Source organism: Anoplopoma fimbria, chromosome 21 (assembly GCF_027596085.1).
Source record: "Anoplopoma fimbria isolate UVic2021 breed Golden Eagle Sablefish chromosome 21, Afim_UVic_2022, whole genome shotgun sequence".
Classification (NCBI taxonomy): Eukaryota; Metazoa; Chordata; class Actinopteri; order Perciformes; family Anoplopomatidae; genus Anoplopoma; species Anoplopoma fimbria.
The window spans coordinates 10,515,637-10,541,651 of record NC_072469.1 but is presented as its reverse complement, the minus strand read 5'-3'; the positions used below and the strand labels follow the sequence as shown (position 1 = coordinate 10,541,651).

At 41.4% G+C, this 26,015-nt stretch overlaps 1 protein-coding gene across 1 annotated transcript in view; it reads left to right on the top strand.

The window, feature by feature from the left end:
* Window positions 1–11,354, top strand: part of rsu1 (Ras suppressor protein 1) — a 70,127-nt gene extending 58,773 nt beyond the window's left edge. The window contains exon 9 of the mRNA XM_054622816.1: window positions 9,828–11,354. Within this exon, the coding sequence (XP_054478791.1) occupies window positions 9,828–9,930 (103 nt within the window). The 3' untranslated portion in view covers window positions 9,931–11,354. The remainder of the gene's footprint in view (window positions 1–9,827) is intronic.
* The last annotated feature ends 14,661 nt before the right edge of the window (window positions 11,355–26,015 follow it).

Here is a 26,015-nt window from a genome sequence, read left to right as displayed (position 1 = left end):
AAAGTAATATTTACGAGTGTGCGCACACACACACACACACACACACACACACAGAGAGAGAGAGAGGCACTTCATTCTCTGCTCAGGTAGACATCGCTCCACTATATCTTTACATACAGCAGGTAAAATAAGTATTGAACATGTCACCATTTTTCTCAGTAAATATATTTCTAAAGGTGCTATTGACATGAAATTTTCATCAGATGTCGGTAACAACCCAAGTAATCCGTACATACAAAGAAAACAAAACAAATAAGTTCAGAAATTAAGTTAAGTGTAATCAAATGGAATGACACAGGGGAAAAGTATTGAACACGCTTACTGAAATGTATTTAATACTTTGTACAAAAGCCTTTGTTGGTAATGACAGCTTCAAGACGCCTCCTGTATGGAGAAACTAGTCGCATGCATTGCTCAGGTGTGATTTTTGGCCTATTCTTCCACACAGTCTTCAAATCTTGAAGGTTCCGTGTGTCTCTTCTATGAACTCTGATCTTTAGTTCTTTCCATAGATTTTCTATTGGATTCAAGTCAAGTGATTGACTGGGCCATTCTAGCAGCTTTATTTTCTTTCTCTGAAACCAATTGAGAGTTTCCTTGGCTGTGTGTTTGGGATCATTGTCTTGCTGAAATGTCCACCCTCGTTTCATCTTCATCATCCTGGTAGATGGCAGCAGATTTTTATCCTTCCTTCAATTATATTAAGTGTGCCAGTGCCGTATGCTGAAAAACAGCCCCACACCATGATGTTCCCACCTCCAAACTTCACTGTTGGTATGGTGTTCTTGGGGTGATGTGCAGTGCCATTTGACCTCCAAACATGGTGTGTATTATGGCATCCAAAGAGTTCAATTTTGGTCTCATCTGACCAGACTATATTCTCCCAGTATTTCACAGGCTTGTCTAAATGTTGTGCAGCAGTCTTGCGTGGTGAGCGTGCATACAGGCCACGGCGGTTGAGTGCATTACTTATTGTTTTCTTTGAAACAATTGTACCTGCTAATTCCAGGTCTTTCTGAAGCTCTCCACAAGTGGTCCTTGGCTCTTGGACAACTCTTCTGATAATTCTTTCCACTCCTTTATGGTGAAATGATGTTCTTTCCACTTCCGGATTATGGCCCCAACAGTGCTCACTAAGCTCACTAAGCAAATGTCCTGACTCCACTATATGAATGCTGTTTTTTCTTCTGTCATGTCAAGAGGATTATTATAGTAAGTTTTACAAATAAAAGGCGTTATTATTATTATTATTTTCTGTTTTGCCAATTGTCAAGTTGGATGGATCCAACTTGCAGACCTGTACCTGCCCCACACAAAGCAAACCTATTTCCCGCTCTAAATCAATTCAAGACCTGACCCCATTGGGCGGCTGAGGCAGAATTGGGGTGCAGGATACTGTTGGTGTGCACAACAGTCCAAAAAAACTAATAAATCAAGAAGCAGAGGCGTCAGACCCTGTCTTTTCCATCCCTGTCTCCCAAGTGTCATGGCCAACTCGACGAGCAAGCGAGTGTTGAGCAGTTGCGAGCGCTTGTAGAAACGCTCCCTCACAAGGATGTTTTTTCTGCTCAAGGAATCTGTTCTTTGCACTAGTATCACGTGCACGTGCCTGGTTTAATGTGCATGGGTTTTGAGACTCATTGAACGCCATAGAGCTGCCACACACCGACATATATGCAAGTTGTGATCACTGCAGAATATATCCTACATCATGTCTGAGAGGCAAGTGGTGATTAGTGGCTTCCATCACAAGATCTGTTTACCCGTCATAGACCACACTGCTTCATCTAGACCAGCTTCTCTGGTCCAGAACTGTCTACTGTCTTGTTTGGAGTCTCTTCCTGGTCGTGTTGTTCAGTATTGGCATTAGACTAATTTCTATAATCATCCTCAGTATTCCGTCCATGCAAGGCCCCATAGACAAGAGTGTGACTACATCACAGCAACACATACTATACACACTGGTCATGAGGAAAATGATTAAAAACATGAATAAACATTAACTTTTGAGTGAACGCTCAATCATCAACCAGGCTGCATTATTGTTCTCTCTTCACATTGATTTACTTTTCTCCTTTATGACACACTGACTGATCGGTCCCCTCCTCCTCTCCCCCTCTTCCATATACATCCTGCTTCCCTCAACTCATCCATCAATGCTGGAAACCCACAATTATGCTAGCAGCAGCTCGTTATGACAGCACCAAGTATACCGCATTGGCTGCTTATTGACTGAATGAATAACCTTGCTTTTCTTAAAAGGAGCGTACACAATCAGTCACCACAGTCCTGATCTCCTCCAGCAGCTCTGCCCTCTGTTCATCAGAACGTCTTCTTCTGTTCTCTGTGTTTCCTGCTGCCTCAAATTCATGTAAACAGCTGTAATGGCACATATTGGCAAAAAAGAAATCCATATATATATATATATATATATATATATATATATATATATATATATATATATATATATATATATTTATATATATTTGTCCAGCGCTATCATGAGCCGTGCAGAGTGTTATCGGGTCAAATCCTGCACGTTGAGGGGATACATACCTGCTGGTGCTATGGCACTCACTTGCCTCATTATCTAGGTTTTGTCATACAACTGTCGTGGCCTGCGTGTGGGCCACAGCTCAGGGGCTAAAGCTCGCTTCATGGTTACTGACATATTAATTAGAATTAGTGCCAATACAGGAAAAACTCGACTGGAGGTTATCTTAAGATATCTAGAAAAATCTTAAGTAATAATCATCTACCTAGAGATGCAACTATGTGTACTGGCGTTAATAGTGGGGATGTGGAGCATAGGAGAGATCTCTGCTCCATATATAATGATATAGTAAGTCCTCTGTATGAAGGCAGTAAGCCTTACTACAAGGATAAAAAGGAAGACTCATTACATCAGACCTGGTTGGAACGAGTATGTAGCTGAGTATCATGCTGAAGCCTGAAGCTTTTAAATCCTGGGCAATCGCTGGTAGACCCAGACCAGTGCCTGTGCTCGAGTACAAGAAGCTCACTAATGGAAGACACTGTATACTGTAAGTATGCTATTCGCTTCATCTGTTAAAATGAGCAAGCCATGAGGGCTGACTCCATGGCCAGAAAGCTAATAAGTAATAATGTTGTTGATTTTTGGAACAAAGTAAGAGTGCTTAACAACTGTAAAACATCTTTACCATGCACTGTTGATGGAATTTCAGGAACCAACAATATTGCTGAGTCATGGCGACAGCATTATAGTACCTTATTCAACTATATTAAAAAGTGATTTGTATAAGGTGGACAATATTGACAGTAATGATTCAAAGGCTATTATTTCACATGAGGTGTACCAAGCTATAAATAAGCTTTCTGATAGCAAAGCAAGTGGTCTATATTACTGCTGAGCCCCATCAATATGCTAGTCTGAGGTTAGCTCCTGTTCTTGCTTCTTGTTTACTGGCTTCATGACTCATGGCTTGTTACCAGACTTAATGCTGTCTGTTCTCTGCCAGTCATTAAGGACAGAGCTGGTAAAGTATGTAGCCTAGATAATTACAGGCCCATTGTTTTGGCCAGCATACTGTCAAAAGTCCTAGAAAGAATCCTGCTGGATTGATTATATGAGTTTATTAACTCCACAGACAACCAGTTTGGTTTTCAAGCCAAACGTGGCATTGACTTGTGTTTATATGCCTTAGGATATTGTCAACAAATGTAGAGGTCAAAACTCATCAGTTCTTATATGTTTTATTGATGCTTTCAAAGCTTTTGATCTTGTTAATCATAGAAAGTTGTTTGCTAAATGGAGTTGGTGTGCCCAGCAGCTCCTTACTATATGTACTGTCTATGGTGTGGAACATTATATCAAATACAATGACAGTAAGAGTGCTATCTTTATATTTAGAACCAAAGAGGACAAATGTCTAATGTTTCCTAACTTGGCGGCTGTGGCGTAGTGGAGAGCAAGGTAGCTCTCCAATCAGAGGGTCGGTGGTTCGATACCCGGCTTCGGCAGTCGATGTGTCCTTGGGCAAGACACTTAACAACTTAAGGCTTGCCATCGGTGTGGACTGGATGTTGCATGAATGTTAGTTAGAGTCTGATGGTGGCACCTTGCATGGTAGCCTGTCATCAGTGTGTGAATGGGTGAATGATATGTAATATACTACTGACTGTAAGTCGCTTTGGATAAAAGCGTCTGCTAAATGACTCTAATGTAATGTAATGTAACTTCAAATTGTCTGATAACAATCTTGGTGTCTGTGATAAGGGAAAATATCTTGGACATTTTATTACAGAACAGTTGACTGATGATGATGATATTTATTGGTAATGTCGTAGGATGTATGCACAAGCGAACATTCTCTCACGCAAGTTTAGTAAATGTACCGATGGAGTGAAGATGTCTCTGTTTAGAGCATATTGTACACCACTCTATACTGCACACTTGTGGTCAAACTACAAAAAAAGCAGGTTCACTTAGACTTCAAGTAGCTTATAATGACGCCATGGGATTATTACTTTAGAGACAGAGATGGTGTGGTGCAAGTGAAATGTTTGTGGCTGCAGGGGTCAATACTTTTCAAACTGTTTCCAAAAATCTTATGTATAGATTTATTTGTCAGATTAATGACTCTGAAAATAAAATTATCTTGGTTTTATCAAAGATAAGGTTTAGCACTACACGCTACCAATCCCAGCTGTGGAGACATTGGTACAGCTGTCTCTTTGTAAGGTATTGGTAGGCCTATGTATGTGTATCTTCTTACTGTGCTTTTTAATGTAATTTATTCTATGTAAAGTCCTGTCTTATCTGGACTCTGAGTCTGAAATAAAGTTTGATTGATTGATTGTTACATAAAGAAATGGCTAAATATATTACAGATAATAATATCTAATATATTTCTTTTAGGAAATGAGGGATTGATAATATTAAGAAAAAACATGAGAGTAGGCAGAGGTGGTTCATTGAATATTTAAATGAGGAAAACCCAACAATTTACATCTTAGAACATCAAAGTCCAGCGCCCAGTTCAGAGATGGTATTAGATTTGAAAGCTAACCCGTTCTTTGATCTGGGGTCAAAATAGCTCTGAACTCCAGTAAGACTGTTGAATATATCTGTAGATAGAAAGGCATTATAAATGAAAAGACAGGCGTAAAGTGCGAAGGAAACGCGAGCCGTTGCACAGCTTGTGCAGACAACTGTACGGATACAAATAGAAACATCATGAAAACGTGGCTGAAAGGCCAATCGTCATAGCCTCAAATACAGACTCAAATGGAAGACACGTTAAGGCTGTATATGAGGCTATGACGATTGTCAAATAGCTTTGGACCCCCCAAATTTTTGACATACAAATTGGGGGATTTTTGTAACTTTCCAAACCGATTATACACCCACTCAACTCTGTGATTGGCCAGCTGTGCCGAGGTGAGAAAGGAGCTAGGGTTTTAAGTATTTTTGTCACTTTTTGTCTGAACAATAGAGCGCAACAGAATGTCAGTGTGCACCAATGTGTCCATCCCACCCATCTCTATGATGGTCTTCTTTTTACTCCACCTTCGTATGTGGCCATTCAGAACACATTTTAATTATTACACAGTCGGCAATCGGCCTCCTACCGTGACCCTGCCCTTAAGCGCAGCTGTGTGCTTAATGCCAACAGGCTCACAGTGGCAATGCTAATGTATGGCAGGTTACGTTTACCATGTTCACCGGTTTATTGTGTTAGCATGTCAATTTCTGTTAGTTATCATTACACAAAGTATGCCTGAGGCTGTTGGGATGTCATGAGTTTTGTAGTTATGTGGTCATCAGTATTGGATTAATTGAACATTTGAAATGTTGATGGGACTAGATGAAAAGTTTGAAAAGGGAATGGGGGTCACCAAGGGAATGAGAAATAGGGGGACATGAATGTGTGTACAACATTTTACGGCAATCCATCCAACGATTCTTAAGACATTTCATCAAAACCACAACTGGCGACCTCATTGTGGCCCCAAAGTAAGGGGATCACCAAAGTCCATTAGGGTTGATTGACTGGAAACCGTGAATGTCTGCCCAAAATGTCATGCCAATTCAACTGGTAGATGTTTAAATATTGCAGTCTGGACCAAAGTGGCACCAACCGGGAGAGAAAAAAAAAACAGACTAGTGCTGCAGCAAACGATTATTTAAGTAATCGAGTATTCTGATAAATATCGGGTTATAGGAATTGTTTCCGCCCTAAAACAGACAGACGGACAGACGCATGTTGCCATCCTTAGACCCAAGTCTCTTGCATGGCTAAAAACTGTCAACTGTCCCACGACCGGGCTTCTTCAAGACACTCTGCTGCTCCCAGGAGCTGCCCGCCACCCTTTCCCTGTTCCACACTCTCCTCTGGGACTTGGCAGCCCAGCTGACTGAGCAGGAAGCTCTACAGAGTCCCAGTATCACACTTTGTCTCAGCCTCTCTCTGTCAAATATGCATCCCTGCAGACTAGAGACCTCCAGATGTGGGGTGGGGGTGGTCTTTAAGTGCAAATAGGGATACGTCTTCTAGTAAGAGAAATCTGGTAAATAAACCACGGTTGTAGAGCAGCTGTGGTGAGCTTTTCAAAGGTGAAGTCTCACTGTGTGTGATCTAAGAGAGGACGACTACTCCAACAGTCAACTTCCACTGGCTGCATCTCTGTGTCTCTCTCTGTGCTGTAGGCCTGTCGTGGTTTTGATGGGCAGCAGATATTATGGCGTTTGGCAGCATTTAATTCCCAGCTGAAAGTGTTGACATGGGATGGAGGCAGTGAGAGGAGAGGAGAGGAGAATACTAGACACTTCAATCATAGACTGACAGTCCAACCGCTGTGGATTGGTATACACACTTTCTTAGACTGTGTGTGTAGGAGTGTGTGCATTCATATACTGTAAAAAAGCATGGCCATAGTGTCTTCTGTACTTCTGTAGGGCTGTTTTGACATTTTTTGTATTAGTTTTTCTCTTTCCACCATCTTTGTTGCACAATAAGTTACTGTAGAAGCTGAGGTAGGACAATCAAGTGGCAGCAAGTGGCAAGCGCCACAGCCTATTATACTTTGGGACACCTGTTCATGAAGGAAGCTCGCTTACTAAACTCACCTTTATATCCCACCATCCTCTCCTTGATGGTAAAATGAGCGTTAGGAATATATCGAGCATATGACTGGATGGACAGTGAAGAATTGTAGACAGCTGCTGGAGTGGTTTGTGTGTGGACACTTTAATTGGCTGTGAAATAAGGTGGTCGTTGACCATTTGCTGAGCCCCACCCCCTGCTGCTACTCAGTCAAGCTGTCAGAACTACCATGCAACCCACACTGTCACTTACTGAACTCACTGAATAAATATAATCTAGTTTTAGGAAAAACTAAAAAGCAAATTCAGAGAGAACAGAACATTCTACAATATATTTGTTTTTATTACAATATGCGTTTGAAGGATATATCCAGGATGTCAAACTGATCAGCAGCCAAGTATGTGCTGTACTCTGCTAATGTTAGCTCCACGTGTTTTTAATTAGACACATAATGTTTTAGAAATGTATCTCTCCTCCAACGTCGGAGTTACGAGTATCACTATCACACAATTCTAACCATGACTTGCTTGAATCCACAAAACTAGCCTGAAAAAAATGGAGAAAAAGAAATCTGAAACTATTGCACAAGAGTCTGCGGAGCAAAGCGGGATAGTTGTTTGGACCCTGGTCGCAACTTGCCAATGTTACGCTATGATTCCAGCCAGTCTGCATTGGAGGGGTGGGACTTTGTGAAGTGTAAGTTGTCATCCATAGTAACCGCCATAAATCTAAGCTGCCTATAGTCACCTCACTCCGCTAAACAGCGAAACTCCACATGTTTAAAGCAGTCTTCCAGGTCTCTAATGCTGCGTTCACACCAAACGCAAAATTAATTTTAGCGTAACTTGGGAGTTCAATCTCGGAATCATTTGTGTTTATTTGCGTCATTCGCGTCACTTGCTTCATTTGAGCTAGAAGCGCCGGAGAGGAGTGGCTTATCTCCATGAAAACCATTATCAACTTAACCATTCATTTTCGCCATCAACCACAGAAGAAATAACTACTATTTCTGCTTTGTAGATGTTGTGGAAGTCCCAGATATCCCGGAACACTAAATACTGTCTTGTCTGGGTTCATAACATCATCCAGAGGTGCTCTTTGAATTTTAATGAGCTGTATTCACTGTATATAGCAAGCCACACGTCGACTGGTTTACTATAGCTGTATGAAGCCAAAAATAAAAAACGATTTTGCAGTGATTTAATTGCAATAAACGGATACATATTGCTGAAAAAGCTACATGGATGATGCAAATGTGTAAGTAGTCTGAATTCATGTTTTGTAAGTTCTTTCTGCAAGATGACAAGCAAATAACTTTTAAAATGCCTGTTTTCTGAAAGGAGCTCGGATCGATTGTTGCTAGGCTATGCTAACATTGTAGCTGCTCCATCAACGAATGGAAATGAAAATAATGACATAAAGGCATATGGTTTATACACATACATCTAAACACATAGTTTCGTCTGGTCTCTGTACTAATATGAGCGAAAACTTTGCGTCACGTTTGGTGTGAACACAGCATTGTGGGAGTGAGGACTGCTTCATTTGGTAATTTGATATTGCTCTTCTGCAAAGTTTGAGGAGGAAATACTTTTTTAAAAAACAATGATCAAAATATACGTGATCGAGGAAGAGTTATCCTGACTTGTCACATTTATGGGTCAGGATCAATACACTTCCCACAATGCACTTTGATAGCAACTTTCATTAGTTACACAGGACTAGCCATTTTAACAAAGCAAGGAGAAGCTGGGATAACAAGACGGAGAGAGACTTTATTCTCTGCTAGGGTAGACATTGCTCCTCTAAATCCTCAAACAACTAATAGTTGTTTGCTGCTATATTAATGCTCTGAATGTTAAATACAGCTCCTTTAAAGAATGCGTTGACAAAACTTTCATTTCTGCAACAGCAAGTGAACACAATGAAGCTACAAAGGCATACCTCCACACTTCTACACAAATATCAATATCATTTACTGCCTGGTCGTTGTATGATCTGATTGGTGGATCTTGGTCATTCATGTCACTGACATGCTCCAACATTTCCCAGTTTTAAGTTAGCTTGTTATAAACCCAGGCCAAGCATTAGAACAGTAAGTGGAGGAAAAACCAAGATACAATTAAGAACAGGCTGTAGGAAACAGCACAGAGGGACAGAGCTGAAGAAAAAGTATTTTCCAGTCCAATGAGCTCTCTTGCTGGTGAGCAAGAGACACCCATGGGAGACAAGCAGTGACAGACAGAGGTGGGGTGTGGGTGGACACTGTCCACTTGTCCACTGTTCAGCATTAATCAACACTTATACGTGTACCACGGTGTATGTTGACAATCATCACTGATTAACTCAACTCCACAGCTGTGTGTGTGTGTGTGTGTGTGTGTCCAGTGTTGAATGCTGTGTGAATATTTGGTGTTCCAGTGTTTGTTCCAAACAAACTGTCAACCACTGGTTGGCTGGTGAGGATTACAGTGATTGTTCTGGAAGATGGTTTCGATATGTGAGAATTTTCTACAGATGGATTGATTTTAATTCATTAGACCAGATCATTGGAGTCACTGATCCACTCAGAGTTAGTTTTAGCCCTGCAAGCAGCAGGGTCTGATGCCTGTACATCAGTCACAAAACATGATTTCTTTGGTTTGTTTATTCAGCAAACTCTTCTTAGAACTAGATCATCTAAAATCTCCTCTCCTCTGTTCCTCCCCTCTCCCCTCCCTCCCCTCCTCTCCTCCTCAGTCTCTATGGCAGACACATGCAGGCCAACCCAGAACCACCGAAGAAGAGCAACGATAAGAGTAAGAAGATCAGCCGCAAACCGCTGGCTGCCAAGAACAAATGAAGAGAAGACAGAGGATGGAGATGAATGTTCACTTAGCTCGTATAACAATCACTGCATGTGCCTTTTTTTTTCTCTCTGTCTTTTTTTATAAAGATGAACATTTTGTATTACAGTGAAATGTATTAATAATGTTCTATATATGTAGTTTTAAATATAGTTTGGACTTACAGATGGATGTTTTTATATTTTTATTTTCAACATATTTTTGGGTGCTACTTACTTACAGTGCTTGGACATAGATGTAACTATTGGAAACACTTATTTCATAGCAAAGTTAGTTAAGAATGTATTATAATGTCATCCTTAGTAGGTTTATTTACATGTGGCCCCAGATGCCAATCATCAGGACATCTGTATCAAGAGGTCCTGCAAAGTGACACTGTTAAACTGCTACGATACCAAAAGCAAATGTATGAGTCCAGTTGTCTCTGGAAAGAACTCCAACTCACAGAGGGATGGGACACAACTTAAAAAATCTTTGGGCAGCGTCTCACTGCTCTGTTGCTATTTAATGATAATCCAGCATCTGGAAGTATTTAACCCTATAATGACTAACCCCTGATGTCCACTTGATGCAGCTGTGTCACATTCGGGTTGCGCCTCAGCCCTGACACATCTTCATCTCTGTTCCAATGCATCACCAGGAATCACATTTTTTTTTTGCAGATTCAGCAGCATTCACACAATCAGTGCACTTCATTTTTCTTCTTCAGAACCCTTTTTGGTCAACTAATACTTCTGCATACGTTCAGCTATACAAACCATTCAAATATCAATATGCTCACCTCTGTAAGGACTTGAATTGCTGTATTCAACTTTTTTTACACTATGTTTTTTTTTTTTAAATATTAAGCTTTTTGAGAACCACTTCACTTTGAAGTTATACTACTTCAGCAAACTTTCAGATCCAGATTTCATTTCAATTTTAAAAGTGGTCACAAGACTTTGAACTATTAAACTTGTATTCATTTTTTGAATGTTCCTATTAGTTTTTCCTGAATATAATGTGTTTGTAAAGATAGCACAGCTGAAAAAAATAGCTGCATGTGGACATCACAAGCAGCTAGTAAGACCGCATATTGTCTCTAACAGGAGCTGGTAAAAGTAATTTGAACAACTATACCAAATGATTACTATTAGCTGTAAGAGGGAGGAAGCAGGCTCAGTTACACCTGTAATTAATTGTGTTCATTACAATGATCTCCGAGAACAGTCAAGGCTCACTGTACCTTTCATTCCACATTTTCTTTGTGAAGTTATTTTTTAAAGCATTTTAAAGGGTCCATCACATCTCAGCCTGTTGCAAAGCTGATAGATATAATCAATTTTTTAACATTTTAAAATTCATTAGGCTTCACAGGCCAACATTTACTGAAAGTATCGTCATGCTCGCTGTCAAGAACACTTTAATAAAACAATCCCAAAAATGGCTTCTCTTTATTGTTTATTTCAGATAAATGTACAGTATAAAATAAAGAAAACATATTGTAAGCTAAGTCAGTCCTACAATCATGGTAGAGGTATGAACATAACTAGCTGTTATATTATAATAGTATTCTCCATTATCATTCTCAACTGTAGAGTGTTCTTTTTTTACTTTGTTTATTACACTTCCTAAAGTTCCAGCAACTCAGAGATGCAAAGGAAAACACTGAGGCTCGCTATAAGACTAGCAAAGAATGGTTCTTAAAGCCTAAGAACAGTGAAACAACATGCCTACATTTAATAGCTGTAAGTCTTCTGAAAACAACGTGCAAACTGCAATCTGGACTAATTATGGTTTGTTCGAATACCAATTGCATCAAAACTAACACCAGATGTGCTACTGAAGGTTCCATCCGTTTAATCCACACCGACTCAAAAACAAGCGGATCAGAAATAGGTTCCCGGATTGAAGTCATTTGAGACCCTATGCCATATATGGGTTCCCGGATGGAACATTTGAACCACCTTCAGCTAGGTAACCTCGCCAACGGAGTAGCTGCAGAATCAAACGGTGTCCAACGTTGTTAGTTCACAGGCCTGCTAACACAGCACGAGCAAAGAACCCTACTGTTTCTGTTGGCTGCATGAAGCAACAGAAAAGTCTCCAAGTAACTTACTTCCATTATCTGAGGTGTGAACAACCAGTTAACTTTATTCCTTAGGTGTTTTAGGATTTTGACTGAAATGAAATCTCTCTTTGTTATTTTAGTTACTGTTTATTCAGCAGACTGTTAACACTAGCTTGCTGCGCTGCTAATGCTAGCTTGCTTCAGACTGAAGAAATATTAATAAATAATAAAGCGAGAGACTGTGTGACAGTTAAGTAAGGTTGGATGATGGTAACTGTTTTTTCATGCTGCCTTTTGTGAAACTTCCTACTTAGTGCAGTTAAGCTACTTTGTTAGCATGAAGGCCCGTCTGCTCCGTGATCCACATCGATGTGTGTGTGTGTGTGTGTGTGTGTCGCTGCTTTATTGAGTCTGTAGAATTACTTGACAGACAGCCCTACTACGTCATCAAAACACTGTCGCTCACAGACCTAGTAGCAATCTCCGCCCTCTCAAAAAACACGCACTCTGCCCCCAAAAACACAAGGATGTCAAATTTGCCTCCCTGAACATTCAGTCTCTCACGAACAAAACTCTTCTTTTAAATGGTTTTATATCCGACATTTTATGTCTTAGTGAAACCTGGCACCGCAGTGGTGACTATCTCACCTCAAATGAGGCGACTCCTGCAGGCTACAAATATATCGAAAAAGCATGCAGCTCTGGTTGTGGTGGGGGTCTGGCAGTGTTCTATTGGGACACTTTAAGCCTGGCTGAACTGCAGGTCCCTGATTCCCCTTCTTTTGAATGTTTAGCTGCCAGGTGTCTCACTCCAGAACCTCTGCTAATTGTCTCTATTTATAGACCACCCAGAGCTAACTCAACTTTTGTATCAGATTTCTCAAATCTCCTCACAACCCTGTGCCCCACTTTTTCCAGGCTGGTGGTACTTGGTGATTTTAATATCCATGTAGATGCCCCCAAGTGCCCGCTGGCCGTTGACTTCCTCATCCTCCTGGATTGCCTCCCGCTTACCCAGCATGTACAAGGACCAACCCATAATCACGGCCATACCCTTGATCTTGCCATTACTGGTGATGTCTCAGTTACCAACACCCATGTCCTGGAGCCATGCTTCTCTGACCACCATGTGGTACTACTGGACACTATTATTACACCATCTGCCTCTAGCAGCAAGCGTTCCATCACCTTCTGATCTGATCCTGACGTGCTGACGTACTGTGGTAAGCGTGTTGCCTCACTTCCGGTTCTCAGCGTAGTTGATAGCGTACTTTTCGCAGCTCCAGCGAAAACTAGTGAATTGTGTGACATTCTTTATTATAGCGGCTAATTACCTGTTTTACATTTAAAACACTTGAACACTCATATCACATCTTAATTCAGCGACTTTTCGCTTAAACCAACAGTTTACACGTTGTTCAGTTCTGCTAACGCTAGCTAGCCTCATTTAGCTTAGCAGCTAGCGATGGCTCTCCTCTCTCCTTCCCTCTCTCCTGCTCTTTCTCCTCCTCCCTCCTGCTCAGTGTGTCTCATGTTTAGCCATGCCTCTGCCTCCTTTACTGATAAGGGTACATGTAACAAATGTAGTTTGTTTGTTAGGTTGGAGGCGAGGCTCAGTGAGTTAGAGGCCGGTTCCGCACCATTGAAGCTCAGTCGTTAGCTACTGCAGTTAGCCAGCCCACCCTCGTAGTCGGTGCGGGCCAACCAGACGTAGCTCCTGCTAGCCGTCCCCGGCAACCCCCGAGCAGCCGGGAGGCTGGGTGACTGTCCAAAAGAAGCATAGTTCTATGTCAAAGCACACGGGTCACCACCAACCGCTTCACGTTTCTAACCGGTTTTCCCCGCTCAGCGACACACCCGCTGAGAAACCAACTCTGGTGATCGGCAGCTCCATTCTGAGAAACGTGAAGTTAGTGAAGACAGGGGCCATAGTTAACTGCATCCCCAGGGCCAGAGCGGGCGACATAGAATCCCATTTAAAACTGCTGGCTAAGGCTAAACGTAAATACAGTACGATTGTTATTCACGTCAGCGGTAATGACACCCGATTACGTCGCTCGGAGGTCACTAAATTGAACGTGGAATCGGTGTGTTCGTACGCAAAGACAATGTCGGACTCCGTAGTATTCTCTGGCCCTCTCCCTAATCTGGTCAATGATGAGATGTAGAGCCGCATGTCATCATTCCGGTGGCTGTCGAGGTGGTGTCCTGCAAACAATGTGGGCTTCGTAGACAATTGGCATACTTTCTGGGGAAAACCTGGTCTGATTAGGAGAGACGGCATTCATCCTACTTTGGATGGAGCGGATCTCATCTCTAGAAATCTAACCCAGTTCATTAGTGCACCTAATCCATGACCCAGAGTTCAGACCAGGAAGCAGAAGCAGAGTCGCAGTCTTTCACACTTCTCTGCGCTTCCTTTGGAGCAGTAACCCACCCAGTTACCCACCCAAAACCCTATAGAGACTGTGTCTGCCCCACGGCCACTTCAATTATTTAAAGTCAACAGAAGAGGAGTTATACAAAATAACTTAATAAAAGTTAAGGCAACCAATGCAACAGTGCATCAAAACAGGACAATTAAATGTGGACTCTTAAATATCAGATCTCTGTCATCTAAGGGTGTACTTGTAAATGATTTAATATCAGATAATCATATTGATTTATTTTGTCTTACTGAAACCTGGCTGTCATGAAGAGTACGTTCGCCTTAATGAATCAACTCCTCCAAGTTATATTAATACTCATATTCCTCGAGGCACAGGCCGAGGAGGTGGAGTAGCAGCTATCTTTGACTCAAGCCTATTAATAAACCCTAAACCTAAATTAAATTACAACTCATTTGAAAGCCTTGTTCTTAGTCTTTCAAACCCGAGCGGGAAAGCATTAAAGTCAATTTTATTTGTTATAGTGTATCGTGCACCAGGTGTGTATTCTGAATTCCTATCTGAATTCTCAGAGTTTTTATCAAGTTTAGTCCTTAAGACAGATAAAGTTATTATTGTAGGGGATTTTAATATGCATGTGGATGTGTATAATGATAGCCTTAGTACTGTGTTTAGTTCATTATTAGATTCTATTGGCTTCTGTCAGTGTGTACATACTCACTGTTTTAACCATACCCTCGACCTTGTTCTGGTATATGGTATTGAAATAGAAAATGTAATTGTCTCTCAACAGAACTCTCTTTTATCGGACCATTATCTAATAACCTTTGAATTTTTTCTACCAGAGTGTAAGCCATTAGGCAAAAGTTTCTACACTAGATGTCTATCTGATAATGCTGTAGCTAAATTTAAAGAAGCAATTTCTTCAGGGTTTTATTTAGTACCATTGCTCAATATAACAGAGGACTCCTACGCTAACTTTAGTCCATCTCAGATTGACCATCTTGTTGATAGTGCTGCATGCTCACTGCGAATGACACTAGACTCTATAGCTCCTCTAAAAAAGAAGCTAATAAAAGAAAGGAGGTTTGCTCCATGGTATAATCCTCAAACCCCCGATTTAAAGCAAATATCGCAAAAACTTGAAAGGATATGGCGTTCCACCAATGTGGATGAAGCGCGGTTAGTCTGGCGAGACAGTCTTAAAATATATCAGAAGGCACTCCGTAATGCTAGAGCAGCCTATTATTCAGCATTAATGGAGAAAAATAAGAACAACCCTAGGGTTCTCTTCAGCACTGTAGCCAGGCTGACAGAGAGTCACAGCTCTGTTGAGCCGTGTATTCCTATAAACCTCAGTAGTAGTGACTTCATGAACTTCTTTAATGATAAGATTCTAACTATTAGAGAAAAAATGTATAATCTACTGCCCTCAACCAGTACCGATCGATCCATAGCTGTAGAACCTGAAATATATTTAGATTGCTTTTCTCCCATCGACCTTCAACAATTGACTTTAACTATTTCTAAGTCTAAACCTTCCACCTGTCTCTTAGACCCGATTAGGCTGCTTAAGGAAGTTTTACCTTTAATTAGCAATTCTTTATTAGAAATTATCAATCTGTCTTTACTAACGGGCCATGTACCACAGGCCTTCAAACTAGCTGTAATTAAACCTCTTCTTAAGAAACCTACTCTAGATCCAGAGGTGTTGGCTAACTATAGACCTATATCTAACCTTCCGTTCCTCTCCAAGATCCTTGAGAAAGCAGTAGCAAATCAGCTCTGTGACTTTATGCATAACAATAGTTTATTTGAGGATTTTCAGTCAGGATTTAGAGTGAATCATAGCACAGAGACGGCACTGGTGAAAATTACCAATGACCTTCTAATAGCTTCAGACAAAGGACTTGTCTCTGTACTTGTATTGCTAGACCTTAGTGCTGCATTTGATACCATTGATCACCAAATCCTATTACAGAGATTGGAGCATCTAATAGGCATTAAAGGAACCTCACTTATCTGGTTTAAGTCGTATTTATCAGACCGATCTCAGTTTGTATATGTAAACAATGAAACCTCGATGAAAACCAGGGTCAGTCACAGAGTTCCACAGGGGTCTGTTCTTGGACCTATTTTATTTACCTTATTATGCTTCCCTTGGGGAATATTATCAGAAAACACTCAGTAAACTTTCATTGTTATGCAGATGATACCCAGTTATATCTATCAATTAAGCCAGACGAAACTAACCAGTTCTCTAAACTTCAAGCATGTCTTACGGACATAAAAACCTGGATGACCTGTAACTTCTTAATGTTAAACTCTGAAAAAACAGAAGTTATCCTACTAGGCCCAGATCACCTTCGAATTCAATTATCTGACGATATAGTTTCTCTAGATGGCATTGCTCTAGCATCCAGCACTACCGTTAAGAACCTTGGAGTTATCTTTGATCAGGATCTGTCTTTTAACTCTTATATAAAACAGATCTCAAGGACAGCCTTTTTTCATTTACGTAACATTGCGAAAATCAGGCAAATCCTGTCTCAAAGCGATGCAGAAAAACTAGTTCATGCATTTGTTACCTCTAGACTAGATTACTGTAACTCCTTATTATCAGGCTGCTCTAATAGGTCTCTTAGATCTTTACAGTTGATCCAGAATGCTGCAGCACGTGTTCTAACAAAAACTAAGAAAAGAGATCATATTACTCCAGTATTAGCTTCTCTGCACTGGCTCCCTGTTAAATCAAGAATAGAATTTAAAATTATTTTACTTACCTACAAAGCTCTAACTGGCCAGGCACCGTCTTATCTTAAGGAACTTATAGTTCCATATTACCCAACTAGAAAGCTGCGCTCAATCAATGCAGGGTTACTTGTGGTTCCTAGAGTATATAAAAGTAGGATGGGAGCCAGAGCCTTCAGTTATCAGGCTCCTCTTCTGTGGAACCAGCTTCCAGTTTCAGTCCGGGGGGCAGACACACTCACCACTTTTAAGAGCAGGCTTAAGACCTTCCTTTTTGATAGCGCTTATAGTTAGGGCTGGTTCAGGTTCGCCTTGGTCCAGCCCCTAGATATGCTGCTATATGCCTAGACAGCCGGGGACTACCTAGGATACGCTGAGCTCCTCTCTCCTCTTCTCTCCCTCCATCTTTATGTATTAATCTCCTATTTATGCACATTACTGATTTTGCTTCTTCCCCAGAGTTCTTGTGCTTTCTCGCCTCGCAGGTTCCCATGAATCGGGGTTATATTTGGACTGTCATCGTGCCACCTACTGAGGCCCTGCTGACACCCACTACTACTACCACTATCATTATTAGTCACATTACTGTTATTATTGCCTGTACTATTACGCTTATTGACTTGCTTGTACCCTGGAGTCTTTGTGCTTTCTCGCTTCACAGGCTTCTATAAATCGTGACTGTACCTGGACCGTGGTCGTGCATCCTGCTACGGCCCTGCTGACACCGACTGCTACCACCATTATTATTACTAGTCACGTTACTATTACTATTACCTGTACCATTAAGCATTTTAGCTTTACTTCCACCCTGAAGCCCTTTTTGCTTTCTCGCTCTGCAGGTTTCCATGAATCGTTGTGGTACCTGGACCGTAGTCGTGCCTCCTGCTGTGAGCCGACTGACACCCACTGCTACTTCGATTATTATTATTAATCACATTACTATCCCTATTTTCATAATTATAATTCTGCTGTAATAATTGCTGCTGTTATTATAAGTAGTCTTATTATATGAATAATTTATGTCATATACATTGAATGTGTTGTATCTCTGTTATGCATTCTGTACACATGACATCTATTGCATTCTGTCCATCCTGGGAGAAGGATCCCTCCTCTGTCGTTCTCCCATAGGTTTCTTCCTTTTTTCTCCCTGTTAAAGGGGTTTTTAGGGGAGTTTTTCCTGTGCCGATGTGAGGGAAGGACAGAGGATGTCGCATGTGTATAGATTGTAAAGCCCTCTGAGGCAAATTTGTAATTTGTGATTCTGGGCTATACAAAATAAACTGAATTGAATTGAATTGAATTCTGTAAGATCAAGGACATTGATCATGCCCTGCTATCTTCCGCTCTCTCCTCTGCCCTGTCTGAGCCTGATGCTGCACTCTCACTTGAAGAGCATGTGCACCACTACAACAGCACGCTGCTTGATGGCCTAGACAGGTTTGCCCCACAAAAAACGCGGCTGGTGTCCTTACATCGCTCAGCCCCCTGGTTCACTGACCAGCTCAGAGCCCTAAAATCGGAGGGTCGGAAAATTGAGCACAGATTTAGGCGAACTGGCTTAACTGTCCACAAACTCTCCCTCAGAGAGCATAAGAGAGCATATTCCTCTGCTCTGAGAGCTACCAGGGCGTCATACTACTCCACTCTCATTGACTCTGGCCATAGAAATTCCAAGCACCTGTTCTCTACAATACATCAGATGCTCAAGCCCTGTAGCTCCTCCACCACTACTCCCTCTGATGACTGAGGGAGTAGTGGCTGATGACTGCAACCGCTTCATGGACTTCTTCAAAACAAAGGTCGAAAACATCAGCCACAACATCACCCCCAACCAACCTGACCCTCCCCCTGATCATACCCCCCATGATGGCCTAGCCCTCGATCAATTTTCTGAGGTCACTCAAGCTGAGCTTTCCAGCATTGTTTTAAAAATGAACTCCACCACCAGCTCTTTGGACCCCATCCCCACATCACTATTGAAAGCGTGTCTCACAGCCATTGTCCCCACTGCAACCTACATAATAAACAGGTCCCTGTCTACTGGTGAAGTAGCCCCCTCCCTCAAACGAGCAGCCATCAAACCTGTGCTTAAAAAGCACAATCTGGATCCTGAGGGCCTCTCAAACTACCGTCCCATCTCAAACCTGCCTTTCAAAGCAAAGGTCTTGGAAAAGGTTGTCACCCTCCAGCTACATGACCATCTCCACTTCCACCAGCTCTATGAAACCTTCCAGTCCGGTTTCAGACTTTCCCACAGTACTGAAACGGCCCTGGGTTGTAAATGACCTCCTAAGGGCGGCAGACTCTGGCTCCCCCAGTTTGCCAACCTTGCTGGACTTAAGTGCTGCTTTTGACACGGTGGACCATAGCATCCTGTGTTGGCGCCTCCAGGAGGTGGGAATTACAGGCACTGCCCTGGACTTCTTTCATTCCTACCTCACAGGACGGCAGGAATATGTTGCCCTTGGCAATCTCACCTCCAGCATTAGATGCGTTACCTCCGGTGTCCCCCAGGGGTCAGTCCTGGGTCCCCTGCTCTTCTTAATCTACATGCTGCCCCTGGGAAAAATACTACAGAGCCATAACATCTAATTCCACTCATATGCTGACGATACACAAATCTACCTGCAAACTACCCCTGACAAACACCTGGCACTATCCCGGGCTACGAAATGCCTGGATGACATCCAGCATTGGATGAGCAGCAACTCCCTACAGCTAAATGGCAGCAAGTCAGAAGCCATTCTCATTGGCACCCCCCATTAGACAAACAAATGGCCGGTATCACCCACATCACCATCAATGGTCACCCCATTCCTCTTTCCTCACTTGTCACAAACCTGGGCGTCAAGCTGGACTCATCATTGTCCTTTGATGCGCACATCAAATCTGTCTGCCAAACATCATTTTACCACCTGAGAAACATCTCAAGGCTAAGACCCTGTCTACCCAAACGTGATGCAGAAAAGTTGGTGCACACATTCATCAGCTCTCGCCTTGATTATTGCAACTCTCTGCTCGCAGGACTACCAGCAAAACCATCCGGAGGTTACAATATGTCCAAAACAGTGCTGGCCGGGTTCTCACCAGGACACGGAAATTACAGCACATCAACCCAGTCCTCCACTCCCTCCACTGGCATCCAATAAACCACGAATCATTTTCAAGGTACTTCTCCTAGTCTTCAAGGCCTTAAACTGTACCGGTCCAACCTACCTCCTGGACCTCCTCACCCCTCAATCCACACCCCGGACACTTAGGTCAGGCAACTCCAACCTCCTTGCAGTTCCCCGGACATAGCTGGCAACCATGGGAGATCGTGCCTTCTCCTCGCAGGGGCCATGCCTCTGGAATAAGCTCCCATAGAAGATTAGGGCCTTAGACTCCCTCGCTGCTTTTAAATCGAATCTTAAGACTCACCTGTTCCTCTCTGCCTTCCCCTAAGGTTTTGGTTTTGTGTTGTTTAGATTGCGTGTTCTTGGGTAATTGTTCAGTTTTAATATATATTCTTTGATTCTATTATGATTCTATTTTATTTTTTATTTTATATTATTCTATTTTTCTGATTTTAGCGTTTTATTATTATAATTGATTATTGTGATTGATTGTTTTACCCTGTAAAGCACCTTGAGATTTCATTGTATTTTAAAGTGTGCTATATAAATAAAATCCATTATTATTAGTAGATGGGAAAAACAGTAAGTAAACAGTAAAATGTATAACATTTAGAAACTGTTATTCCTTAGCTTGGTTGTGTAACGTTAGCTTTGATTCGTTAGCACCAGCAACACACTCTCACAGGCCGGTGATATGGGGAAGCTCTGCTCCCATGGAAGAGACACAAGCTAAAATAACCACATTTATTTGATGTCTTTTTTAGGCTATTTCCACTTTGTTCATGAACCAAATCAATTCCATGCATGTGCTACTTGGCTATAAAATGGCTACTGTAGCGAGTGAGTGGTTGGGCAGGGAGAGAGGAGACAGATGTTGATCAGAGCAGAGGAGAAATTATTAGTCAAGTCTGTAAAGGTCCTACCTGTGCTTCTTGTCTACAAGAAACCCTTTACTGTTGGAGCACATGATCTGGACAGTTTACACAAAACTATGGCTGTTACTTTTTGTATTATGTGTACCCAATGTATATTTCAATGTCAGTCTATGAATAAAGAGCTATTTTTGGGGGAGGAATTTTGGCATTTTAAAATTGAAAAAAAAAATAGACTTGACTGTGAGCAACGTAACACATTTATCTTACATGTCAAACTTTATTTGAGTAGACAGATGACAATATGAATTTTACAATATTCTCTAAACCTTAGAGAATATTGTATAATTCATATTGTCATCTGTCCACTCAAACATTTTCAAAATAATAATATAGAGATATTTACCGGAGCAAAAGTGTCAGGGAGAACTTTCTTCTTGATTGCAGTTCAATGAAAGTGTGCTGTGTTTAGTTTTCAATTTCAATTAGGTTATTATCTTATGTAAGGGTGCTCTTAAACTTCCATTTAGAGACACACAGCCAAGTCCTGGCTGCAGCCAGTGAGGCTGTGGAGATGGAGATTGATTGACACACAACTGCGGAAACGCTGACCAATCAGACTGGGATTTTTCGGGGGCGGGCTTAAAGAGACAGGCGCAGAACTTTTCAGACAGAGGGTAATCAATGTATAAACCTGAAAATGGGCATAATAACATACATGTAATTTGTAGACAGGGCATAAGGCTGTTTTTCCAGTTTAATCAGAATAATAGGGAGAATACTCAGGATAGTCATGCAGTGGGCAGGGTTTTCAAAGTTTCCTGAAAGAATAAGAACAATCAATGTGGTAGCCTTCGTTTAAGTCCTCCGTCCATCTCTCAGAGAAAGTCATTATGGCAACCTGACTCATCCTCTGTTGCCTTTCAATTGTACTATCAGAGTCTGTTGGAAAGCTTTGGCTGAAAACGAACAGCACCATACATCATTATGCCAAATGAATGTTGGTCAGCTTTGCGCAAGTAAAGATGAGTCAGTGACCAAAAAGCTCCGTCTAACCATAGTCTGTGCCAAAGTCTTTGGTATTTTTCCCTCCTTTTGGGTGATGTTGTTCCTGTTTTGTTCTCACTTCATCTCAATTCATCTCACACCTTTCCAAGGACACAATGAGTCCCAGGCTAACTAAAGCCCATTGATTTTCACAAGGTGATTTATAGGTGGCTTGTGTGTTAGGGCGGGCGTGATTGTCTAAGGGGGGCTGCACAGTGCCACTTTAATGAGGGTAGTGACACAGGCAGAGAAGAAAGCACCCCACCCACCACAGGGATGAGCCGCTAATATACAGCAGCTGTTTTACTTAAAGGAGCAATTCACATAATTCATTGCATTAGTATGGCAGCAAGCAACTATTCTCTATATGCTTCCTTGACATAGGCGATCTGGCCTTTTGCATGTTAGTGCAGGTGACCGTGCCCAACTTGTTAGCTAATGGCCGCCGCTTTGCACTGCTCTCATATGGCGGTTACAGTTACTAAGTCGATAACACCGTCACAACCAGCAGCGTCATTGAGGAGCGTAGCACCCGCCCTCCGGTTCCTCCTCATGTAAACACTGTTAGCTCTGTCAGCACGTTAGCTGTAGTTTGCACTGTTAGCATTGTTGGCACCATTAGCTTGGAGCTGCAGTTAAGAGGCCATTGAAATGCTCCTCTACTGACCAAAGCATTCATACGTCGTAAACTGCAAACAAATAAAATAAATATCTGCAGCGGCCTGTGTTTAAATCCACCCGATGATCCTTTGCTGCATGTTGTCCCCGGTCTCTCTCTCTCCTTTCTAATCTGTCCTGTCTTATCTATTAAAGGCAAAACATTTAAATCTCTCCCTTCCTCCGTCTACCCTCCCTGTCTGAGTTTGTCAGAGAACTACGGTGGCCTTCAGGTAAGGATAGGTATCTTTAGGATTTAACTACTACTAGGACTGACTCTTATCAATCCTATGCTTTTTTTCATGACTAAATGATTGCTTTTAAAAACAAATAAATTCAGAACAGATTTACTATAAGTTATTTATAATTTAGTTAAAACTAAATCAATGGAATGATATCTAAAATGTTAATAAAATAAATAACATCCCTTAGTGAAGTTTATTAAAGATAATGATTCCCTCTATCATCCTGTCTGCTTGTCTCAGCCAGCAGAAACATTTACAAGAACAAACTAAGATAAATAGTTAGACTACTATCGCACAGCTTCTGTTTCAGCTTGTTTGTAGAAAAAGAGCTTTTTGGTGATCGTGCTTGCTGTGCTTGTGTAAAAATAGTTGCGGTGCGTGACACTGCAGACAGAACCGATTGAATTAGGTTTCACATTTGTTTACATGTCATGCTTGTCGAACAGTTGTATTGATAAAGTATTGTTTTTTTACTATCGAATGTTATATTGACGAAACATTAACAATCGTAGTTGTGATGTGTAATCTTTACTTCACCTGGTTCACTTCACTACCAAGGCCTCTCTGCTGGCCAATGCATTGTGTGTGTGTGATTTTGTCTATGTATGTGTGTTTGTGTCTATGTGTATGTGTAGTTTGAGGAGCTCAGCCCGGCAGAGATGGCAGTGTAAATGCTTGCTTCAGCATGATATTAAATTACACCAAAACATTAAAAAGTACTAATAATTGGGACCAGTAAGAGAAGAGCTTATCTACACTCTGATCTTTTATAATTAAGCATTGGGGCCCGTCTAATACGAGTTTCTGTAGCGATCCAAACCTTTAATGCAAAAACGTGCATCAAAGGTTGCACGTTTTTTCATGAAACTGAACTGCTCTGTATTCCCCATAGTCCACATAAGAGTATTTCACAAGTGTACAATGTTAGTAAGTACAATATCTAAAAATGAAACACAAAAGCACATGTATAACATACCTTACCGTCTCAGGTGAGTATCCCTCAAAGTACCCCCGGACAGCTGAGTGCCAACAGATATACCATCCTTTGAGAAGTCTGTGTGCCCTCTGAGACTGTTTATGGACGGTCTGTTGTCGGTACCGGGTCCTTCTGTGATGTACTCTAAATGACAGAGACAAATTTATTCATTAAAACCAATTTGCATCAGATGAAATCTATCAAACTAAACAGTCATGTCCCATGAAAAATCAGCAGATAACAAATATGCATGTAAACACATGCACAAAGACTCTCAATATTATTTTATGACACAAATACTGTATAGCTAAGAGTAAAATTTACGTTGTTCATCTTATGCTGGGATGTGTCTAGTTGAACTATTGTTGGCAGTTTAATGAAAGGAGCCCAGTGGCTCAGAGCAGAAACAGCGGGGTAACAGTCATGAAAATAGCTACGAAGTTAGCCAAACCAAAGTGGATAGTGCAATAACATTACAGATCGTAATCACAAACCTACCTCCTCACTTGAACACTATTCACGATGGACATATTCAGTCCTCATATTCTACACAGTGTTAGCAGTGGGGCTAAAGCTGATTAGCAAAGCCATTAGAACACAATAACGTTAGCTGCCAACGTTAGCCGAGGCTACAGCTGACCACTGTGTTAACATTTGAACCCCAGCTAGCAACGTTAGCTACCTTTGTTGTGTTAAACATTAATCATCCAGAAATAATAAATCTACTTACAGGTTGTGATCCTGAACCGCCATCATCTTTCAGCAGTAAACATTTCGAAATCCAGCCGTGAACTGTATCCAGCTTTGAAAGTTGTCCTCGGTAAAATGCATTACATTACATTACATTACAGTCATTTAGCAGACGCTTTTATCCAAAGCGACTTACAATCAGTAGTATATTACATATCATTCACCCATTCACACACTGATGACAGGGCTACCATGCAAGGTGCCACCATCAGACTCTAACTAACATTCATGCAACATCCAGTCCACACCGATGGCAAGCCTTCGGGAGCAACTTGGGGTTAAGTATCTTGCCCAAGGACACATCGACTGCCGAAGCCGGGTATTGAACCACCGACCCTCTGATTGGAGAACAACCTTGCTCTCCACTACGCCACAACCGCCCGCATTAAAAAATGAAGTTTAGCCATTTATTCTTGAAGTCATCTTCCTTTAGGGGTTCATAAAAATAACATTTCCTTTCTCAGAGCAGAACACAGTGTCTTCTCAACATGCGGCAGCTAAACAAACTATTCTTCCAGAGCTTCAGCTCCGTCTCTCTATAGCTTTGTTTGAGGGCGGGCCAAATTAGACAGAGGTTTATGCAAATTATTTCCGTAACATTATGACCTCATAAAGTTATGGAAGTGAAGGAGAGAATTAATTTGAGCCGTTTCAGGCAGCTCAGGAGCAGGGTTTCTGAGGGGGAGGGTAAGTCCTTTTAGGCATGGACTTCAGGTTTTATACTCTACGGACCTTTTACATGTTAAAAAATATATAACACACTAAAGGAGAGGGAAAAAGTGGAAATGCATAATAGGGCCAATTTAAGTGTTGATGGAGCAGCTACAATGTAAGCAAAGTCTAGCACCAATTGATCCAAGCTACATTCAGAAAACAAGCATTTTATAATTGATGTCCTTGTCGTCTTGCAGAGAGAACTAACAAAACATAAATTCTGACTTTTTACAAATAGGCATCTTTATGTAGTTATTTCGGCGTCCCTTTTTGTACGTTTTATGCAATTAAATCACAGCAAAATTGATTTTTCTGTATCCATAAAGCTGTAGTAAACCAGCCAACGTGTGGTTTGCTAGATACAGTGAATACAGCCTGATGAAATCCACAAAGCGCCTCCAGATGATGTTATGAACCCAGACAACCGGGATATCTGGGACTGCCACAACAAGCACAAAGCAGAAATAGTAGTTATTTCTAGTTATTTTTTGCATGGTTGATTGCGGAAATAAA